Source organism: Arachis duranensis, chromosome 1 (genome assembly GCF_000817695.3).
Source record: "Arachis duranensis cultivar V14167 chromosome 1, aradu.V14167.gnm2.J7QH, whole genome shotgun sequence".
NCBI lineage: Eukaryota > Viridiplantae > Streptophyta > Magnoliopsida > Fabales > Fabaceae > Arachis > Arachis duranensis.
In genome coordinates, this window is record NC_029772.3 from 88,275,500 (window position 1) to 88,284,876 (window position 9,377).

Here is a 9,377-nt window from a genome sequence, read left to right on the forward strand (position 1 = left end):
GCGTTCGCGGAGGGAGCCATGGGAGAGAGTAACGAGCACAAGCTAGGACTGGGAAGGAGAAGGCACCGTCGTGCATCCTCTTGCTGTCGCTGGAGATCTGGTCGTCGCCGCCGATCGTCCTTGAGCTGCGTCGGAAACAGAACTGCGAACGGAAGGGCACGCGAACCATAGCCATGGACTGAGAAGAAAGAGCGCGTGTGGAGGAGGTGAAGCCGTCGTTGTCACCGTCGCGTGTGGAGTCGCCGCCGCGCCTGGTCTCCGTTGCTGCTGAGCTTCAACCGCCGCCGTTCCTGCCGTCGTCAAGCCTCGGTTAGCACCGCCGAAGCTCCTGCCACCACTGTCGTTGAGGAAGCTCACCGGAGTTGCTGTAGGCTGCCGCCGCTCTATCTGGTTCTGTTTTGAGTTGCGCAGCCGTGTTCGTGGCCGCCGGGGACAGTGTTGTGGTTGCCAGGAGTACCATGGACATTTGGTTAGTGATATGCAGTGAACCACTTTAAAAATTTGTGCTGATTGTTCTGAGGTCAATTGTTATGCTATTGAGACTTACCCCCGCTTAAGGAAAACTTGGTTTCGCCTTCCCATTCTTGAAACTCATTTCAGTTTACTCCATAGAACCTTTTCATCTGCTGCTTCATGAGTTTCTTACTGTAACAATATTATCTCTTAATATCAACTGGTAACATACACATTGATTTTCGAGTTGAAATCACAGGTTGTTTTATCCTGCATTGAAGGCAGTCCAGCTGCTCGTGCTAGTATTCATCAAGGGGATGAGTTGGTTGAGATAAATGGTATCAAACAAATATCTGATTTGCATTCTTTTCTTTTTGATGAAGCTATTCATTTAAAGATGCCAGAATTAGCAAGCTTATTGCTTAGATGTTCCCTTATATAGAATCCTGGGGTTGTTTCTTTATGCTGCTAAACATTTTCTTTCTGATACGACATTTCATCAAATTTGGGCTTGTCTAAGTCTATTTTGGGGATTAAACTATGGGTCTGAAGAGAAACAACTGATTTTCTATTAATAAATGTTGATTATGCAGGGGAGAGGCTTGATGGCCTTGATAGTGAAGCTGCAGCACAGAGGCTTCAAGGGAATGCTGAAACCACCGTTACAGTAAAGGTTCGTTAACTATCAACATTCTATTTATTTTCTAAATATAATCATTCTTTTTTCCTGCTAATAATCCTTGCCAAATGCTTTGAAGCACCCTAGGACCCCTCCAACTAATCCAATTAGTGACCGATTTAGCTACCGATGACAAAGCCAATCTAGTTGGTCGCTAAAATCGGTCACTATTTTCCAATTCGGGATTGATGGCTGTAAGGTTTCGTAATTTCTCCTTTCATTCTGGTCTTGATCGCACTGTTTGAAATGTTCTTTCCTTCTTAATATTGCAATCTTCATCAGCTTAATTAGATTTTACTCTACTGTTTTGATCTGTTGCTTGCTACGTTTCTGGATTGTGATTCAACAAGTAATTTAAGTATAGCTTTCAACAAGTAATTAGACTTTTTATATGTAGTTGAAGCTTCTGGTGTAGAATCATATCACAAACACTGATTGTGATATAAACACAAGCATGCACACTGCATTATGTGCTGAACTAGGAAGATAATTGCAACAGGGATTGGTTATGAATTTATCAGACAATTAGACATGATCACATCACATGAATATTATTTCCAAGAATCTAGCATTTGAATGCCATATATCTGGTTCCCTTTAACATTTTAGTTGAATTATAAGTTCACCTCCACAAGTTCCATTTCATATTCACTGTATAATCTAATATACAAACACCAAACGTGTAATGTACTAATAGGAGCTTCGGAAGAGACTCTAATGCTTGCTGAACCTATGGCTGGTAGTTGTGCCTGCTCATACATTGAGGTGAAGTTTGGCATGTTTTTTGTTTCTTCAGAGTACTGACCAGAAAGCTTTGAAGAAGATATTGGTAGCTGCACATGACAAGTCTCAAAAGAAGGTGAGATGTCCATTATTTCCTTAAAAAAAATCAAATATAAATGTTGAGAGAGATTATGTCGGAGAGCAAAGTTAACTTGTGATGCCAGTATAATGAGTTATTCTTTCTTTTCCAATTTTCTGTGTTATTGAACTTAATCAAACCTGTCTCTTTTCAAATTTTACTGACTGTTTGTGTGTACACTTCTTTGATAGGTTGATAAAGCTATAGAGGACATACAAAAAGATGAAGGCAGGGATACAAAGTGAAGGAAGGCAAGCATGTGTTTCCACACATGTCAGAATTGTGGATTTGATTAAGCAGACATTGAAGCTGTTAACTCCCTTTGTTCTTCATGTTTATTGCATGCAGCTGTGTGAATCAAACATTGAAGCAGTAGAGGAAATTAACTTTTCAGTTTCTAAAGTGAAGAGCAACTACAAGGTAAGATTTTTCCTTTCTTTTGTTTATTTGATGACCTAGTAATGGCTTTAGTGTCTAATGGTGAAAAATTGAAAGTCTATCATGTTTATATTGTTATGGTCTTAATTCTTATCCTCTTAACTATTTCTATATTTCTCTATTTTTTTTTGGCTCTTCCTAAAATTGCTGCATTTGATTTTGATGGGTGTCTTGCAAAAACTGCTGTGAATAAGTATGCTTGAATCTGAAGTCTAAGATTTGCTATTATATTTATTGATGTTGTTGGATTTAATATCTTCTATAAATTACAACCTTTAAGGTTTGTTTAAGGTCTTCTCTAACCAATATATCCAACGGGATTGGCTTTAGAATTAGTGTGGTGATGAAGATATGAGTAGTCCGCAGAAAGTTCCTATAAGTTTAATAAATTTGCTTCTTGTTGTTACATTAGAGAAGGTTTAAAAAAAAACATTGCAGGAGTCCATGGTAATTTCTGTTCTTGTAGCTTCCCTTGTCCAATACAGATTATAGTATCTTATTAATTGAAGTTTTGAAGCTGCATGATATAGTGAACTCAATCATTCATGTTTGCTTTCCACTGGATAATGACATTTTTATCTGGGAGTTAAGGCTACGCGATGGGATGCCTTGGCCCTTGGGTTATTTCTCTTAACTGGAAAAAGATTCACAATATTAAGTTTTCAACTTATGTCTTAAATTATGTACTATTATAAATTCTCAGTGTTGATTACACTTGTTGTGGGTAGGAACCCTTTGTCAACATCCCAAAGGGTACTATTTGAGAAGTTTTGAAAGTAGTCCTAGGTATTACACACTCTTTAACTTCTTTACTACAATGTTAACCCTTAGCACAACCTGTTGAATGATATATTAATCTAACGTTATTTGCTTGCATCAGATGTTAGAAACCACCCCGTGCTAATTCATTCATTGTAAACGAGGGAAAGTAATTTGATAATTATGGTCTCAAATGAGCTCAACAGGACTTCTCCGGAGATATTTTTAAGTTCACAACTATTTGAAACCTGTACTATTTGTTGTAATTTGTGTTTGAATGGCATGTTTTAATTTGTTTTGCTAATTTTAAACATGTTTTAATTTGCTTCTCCTCTCGGAAAGATCCTAAAGTATGAGCTGGTAATTTGCTTTTATATCTATAGTATTTAATATCATAAAAAAATTTTTATTATAATTTTTCAGTTTTAATACTATATTTTTTTGTTGTGTATTATTTGCAGATTTAGCATATGAGACAAGTCAAGCATGGATATAAAATATGCAAGTAAATTGATATTTTTTTGATAAATATTACTTACTATTTTGTTATGACAATTATTGTTAGACAAGAATTTTATTATTTTGTTGAGAATTATTGATGAACATGTATTTCAAATACTAATTAAACATTTTAATATCTATTTTAATTAGAATTTTATTATTAGTTATTTTGTCTCTTTTATAAATTTTATTTTTAGTTATTTTGTCTCTTATTTATTAAATAATTTATTTTTGTGTATTTTTATTAAAAAGTAACTTTTATTTTTACCAAAGAGGCAATCCTTCTATTAGTTGCATATTTTGAATATTAGACAACACTTGTATGGTTGCATATCCAAAAGAAAAACAACACTTGTATAGGTTGCATATTCAAAAGAAAAGACAACACTTGTATAGGTTGCATATCCAAAAGAAAAGGCAATGCTTTAAAGGGTTGCATATTCATAACTAATAGGCAACACTTTAAAGTATTGCGAATTCAAACTTATAAGCAACACGTAAAAGGGTTGCATTTTATTGCAAATAAGCAATACTTTTTAGAGTGGCCAAAATATAAGAGAAAAGACAACACTGAAAAAGTGTTGTCTCAAATACACCTTTGAAGTGTTGATATTTTTCAACCAAAGGCAAGACTTACCAAGCGTTGCTCTCAAAAGCGTTGCTTTTGAAACAAAAAAGTGTTGCTTTGATCTAAGGCAACGGCTGCATATGCAACGCCGCCCAAAAAGGTTGCCTTAGGTCCAAAAGTGTTGCCATAGATCAAAAGCAACTTTTTATCAGCTTTTAGACAACACTTTTTAAATGTTGCCTCAACCTTAAAATGTTGTAGTGAGTATCTAAAACCCAAAAGATAATATATCTAAAATCCAAAAAGATAATTATCTAAAGAATAAAAAATAATATCCGATTTTATTCCCATTTAATTCCAAATCAAAAGTAATAATGACTTATTCAATTTAGCATTTATAACAATAAATAAAATCACCATTATATAAATCATTTAATTTAAAATAGCATAGTTTGTGATTATAATTAATATATATGTATTGTCCACACACAAATTAAAAAATTAAATTTTTTACACAAAAATTTGACATCGCCAAAACTATTTATGTACAAATATAAATATTATTACATCTTTGGATAATTTATATATTAAACGAGTTAAAATTTTAACACATAATTAAAATTTTAACACATAAATTGTGCCATCTTATAACATTATTTGTGTACAAACTAAAATAACATCATTCTAGATTATTTATATATTATAATGTTATAAAAACGTATTTTTGTGTAATTAATTTATTTTAATTAGGAGATTCAGGTAACTTAAATATTTTTTAATTTATTTATGCATAAAAGGTAAAAGCCATAATTTTAGGTTACACTTATCAAATCACAAATTAAACATACAATTTATTGTTTACAACTTAAATTAAATATATTAATAGTATTGAAACCATAGGTAGAATATAGAATGATAATTTTCAAATGCTATTATAAAAAATAGTGTATCAAAAGATAAGATAATATCATATATAATATTTTTTCACTTTTATTTCTGTTTTTTAGTACGAAACTTTTATTCTTCAATTACATAATATAAGTATACAAAGAGATGTTTAAGTATTATAAAATCAATTAAAGCAAACAACTTTTGCCTTGGAAATTATATTAGGAAAATTAAAAGAGGTGTCCCATGCATATTTAAAGGTAACAGGATGCGATCTAGAAATAGGTCGACCATTATTAACAAGACAAAGTCCTCCTTTCTCTTTGCCCAAAATTGATGTATTTATAGGCTCCACGGTTTGAAATCCTAAGCAAAATATACTTACTTCCCGAAAATCACATACAACACATGTGGTGCTTATATTTACTAGCCACTCTGGCTTTCCTTGTACTTTAGCCCCTGTTGGGTTTTGCGTAAAATGAAGATCAAGAAACTGGTCGCACTGGCTATAACCTGATGATTAGTACCAAAACAACAAATAAATTAAAACTAGTAGTCGTAAAAAAAAAAAAATAGTTTTTAAATCAGTTATAATTGTATATATATACATACATATTATTTTATATTTTTTATATTCTAACATATATTTTATATTATGACTCATTTTTATTATACACCTAATTTGAAATTCTCACATTCGCAATAAAATAAAAGAAAAAGAAAAAGAAAAAGAGTAGAAATTCATGCATTTGAAAATAATTACATTGAGAAACCAGGGCAAGAAAGAGGAATATGACGATAATTATGTTGTTCATGACAGCCATCTTAAATTTTTTTTTTTGAGAGATTAAATCAATGTTGTCTCGATAAATTCTTGAATTTATCTAATGTATTTCAACACTGTTTTGGTGTGCCTTTTATAGTTGCACAATCTTATATCAATTAATTACAATGGCATATTTTGAATAAATTAAATTTATATTTAAGATATTCAAATATAAATAATTAATTCTTTGATTTGCTAATTAAATATATAAGTTTAAATCCAGGGAAAAGAATGGTATGATTTGACTTCCCAAATCCGATAGAATCTTGTATTTTAGACTTGGTTTTGGATTTTATTTTTATTTTTTAAAACTAACTTAATAAAATTAGTTTAAAAAAATAATTTATATTTGTTAAATTAAACTAAAATGATTTTTAAAAGCACAAGAAACAATAATTATATTTTGTGAAATAATTGATAAAATTTAAAAAGACTATAAATAAGATCATGTCTAATAATATAATAAGACAAGATATTGAAAATAAAATACAGAAAATAAAAATACAAAAATTAATGTTTTTATATTTTATTTAGTAATAAACTAAATATAAAATAGAACAAATAACAAGAAGTCTAATTTACTGTTATTTTTTTCAAATAAAATTTAGAACAAAAATAAAATGATAAAATATTTAATTTTAAAAATTTGATAGTGGTAATAAAAAATAAAAAAATAAGTTATCTCTTCGTTCAGAGTCTTGTGTCTTTCCTGACAAAATACACTAATTCAGTGTTTTAAGATATAAATATATAATAAATTATCTATGTTTTACTTATCAAATACAATTTTGTATTTCTATTTTTATGTCTTAATATTCTGTCCTAGTAAATAAAGACAGTCTAATAGACATAAATATAAGAATAAATTTTGATATAAAAATATTTCTTTTCAATACTTTTAAGAGTATATTTTGCATATGGTTAATAAAAAAAATTTATTTTTATTATTTTTCGATAATATTTATGTCATTTGACTATATGAATTATGTATGTAAAATTATTAATAATATTAAAAATCTAAATTATTTATTTATTTTACATTCAAATAAGAATGAGAAATTGAATGACAGTCAAAGTCATAATAAGTATTTATTATTATATTATTTTAAAATGCACATTATACTATTTTAAAATACATAACAATAGTATGTCAATGTAGTGTGTTTTGGCTTGAATTTTTATCCGATCCATCTCTCTTTTCAACGTTATTTGTGAATAATATTATATATTTATGATGATATTTTTTAACAATTAATGAATATCATAAGATTTGTTATTAATTTAAAAAATAAAATACATATAAAATGTTTTTTAATTAATAAAGTATCTAAATTATGTGTCTTAGTCATGGGATTTTATTTATGAAAATCAAATTTGTAAGATTAGTTAGTAATTAGATATTTATATTTTATTTATGAAAAATATTTTTAATAAGATTTTACAATTAGATTTAGTGTCGAATATTACTATATTATTACCGTCGGTTTTACTAGCAAATTTTGCAATAATTACAATACTAAATTCGTCATCTACGAGACATTATCGTCGGATTAATATTTTTTACCCTAAATCTGATGGTATCAAATGATGCGAAAATAAATTTAGATGGCGTGTATTCTACTATTGGATTTACGATTGAAAAAATTGATGGTAAGACAATTAAAGGAAATGCCCCATTTTGGTCACAGGCCCATGTTATTTGCGAAAAATTTCGCTAGTAAATTCACCGGTAAAATGTACCCTAAATTCGAATTTGCGAATCCTTTCTCCCATTTTTGCAATATTTTCAATATCACTTCTTTTCCCTTTCTCTTTCTTTCTTGCCGTTAGCCCTACCATTGTCACCATTCACCGTTGTTTTGCTGTCACCAACTGCTTTCCATGACTCCAGTCATCGTTGCCATTGAGGAGCATCCATTAGGAGTTTGTTTCTACCGTTGAGGAAATTGTTTCTCCCTGCCAGTTGCTGGCTTCGTCGTTTGCCGCCGCCGCTAGTTACCGCCTCTATCGTTTGTCACTGCCACCAGTTGCCGCTGTCAGTTGCGACGTTACCTTTCTTCCTTCATTCAGGTATGTCTTCTTCTCTTCTTTCTTTTATTTTTTTCATTGTTCGTATTTGCTAAACCCTAACCTTACACTCCTTTGTCCTATCATTCGCCGTCGCTATCATGATGCTGAAAAAGTCTTTGTGCTGCTACTGTTTCGAAGTAAGTAAATTATTATAAAATTGTGATATAAAATAAATTTAGAATATTTAGTTTAGAGTAATTAGTTTTATAATTAGTTTAAAATAATTAATCTTATAATTAGTTTAAAGTTATTACGTATTTTTTATTTCTAATTATGACATAGTATTTTAAATCTTATTTATAAATAATATATTGTGAAATTGTGATATATAGTAAATTAGCTACGCTCAGAGTATTTAGGATTTAAATTTTGTTAGGTTAAGGTTTAGGGTAATTAGGATATAAATTATTTTAGGTTTGGATTTAGACTAATTTAGACTTGATTTTAGATTAATTAAGTTAATTTTATTATTAATTAGAATTTTGGGATTAGATTAATTAATTTTACAAATATACATAAGTTTTTATCATTAATTTTTACATTTCACAGACTTTATTTCTATTTTAGAATTTTCTTTTTTTGTTTGAACGTTGTGTAGTTTTAATCGTGGGTTGTTCATGCAGTACTCAGATTGATTTTTTGTCTCTAAATATGCTATATTGTTTAAATTTTATGCTATACTTATTTTTCTAATGATAGAGTTTTAAGACAGAAGTGGGAGAAGGTTGTCTAGTGGAGCCTTCTCGAAATCCTTGTTTGCTAAAAAAAATTGCAGAGTAATAAAAGGTTGCACTCTAAAACGGCTAGAATTTGATGTTTTATTGAATTAATGTTTGTTTAATTTATGCCTGTAACAGTTTTCTTCGTAAATTGATAAATTTTTTTGGCGAAGGTCTTTAAATTAAGGAAAAATTCTGCCGATTTTCATTAAAATTATTTAAAAATATGTTTGGTTTGTGAGAAAATAAAAATTATATTTGGCTGAGAGTTCAAATTATAGAAGAAACTTTGCTGAAATTGCAACACCCTACCACCCAAAACTTTACGCTATAGTCGTAAATCAGAGGTGGTGAGGCATTACAACGCCTAAAAAAAAAGATACATACATATATTCGAAGAATAATATAATTAGGAGCCTGTGAAAGAAAGATGAACAAAGCAATAACCGTTATCACACTTAAAGTGTATAAGATAAGAAAGCATCGGTATACAGAACTAAAGATATATATAAGATCCATAGATAACATACATAGAGTACTAGTCTCGACCTGCAAAAAAGGGCCGGCTAAAATATAATACAATACAAAACTCTGAGAGGGATATACAAATACAT

At 29.8% G+C, this 9,377-nt stretch overlaps 2 protein-coding genes across 2 annotated transcripts; one reads left to right on the plus strand and one right to left on the minus strand.

Moving 5' to 3' along the window:
• Positions 1–1,928: 1,928 nt before the first annotated feature.
• Positions 1,929–2,414, plus strand: LOC110281313 (polynucleotide 3'-phosphatase ZDP; the record flags this gene model as incomplete). The annotated part of the gene is given in 2 exon segments (XM_021143134.2): positions 1,929–1,991; positions 2,186–2,414. Coding segments are annotated over 2 exon segments (117 nt in total), but the record flags the coding sequence as incomplete, so codon positions are not given.
• Positions 2,415–5,230: 2,816 nt separating this feature from the next.
• Positions 5,231–6,046, minus strand: LOC107458581 (TPD1 protein homolog 1). Its single transcript, XM_016076807.3, has 2 exons — positions 5,912–6,046; positions 5,231–5,661 (listed from the first exon to the last, which is right to left on the minus strand). The coding sequence occupies exons 1-2, from the start codon at positions 5,970–5,972 to the stop codon at positions 5,333–5,335; spliced, it is 390 nt and encodes a 129-aa protein (XP_015932293.1). The 5' UTR covers positions 5,973–6,046; the 3' UTR covers positions 5,231–5,332.
• Between the last annotated feature and the right edge of the window lie 3,331 nt (positions 6,047–9,377).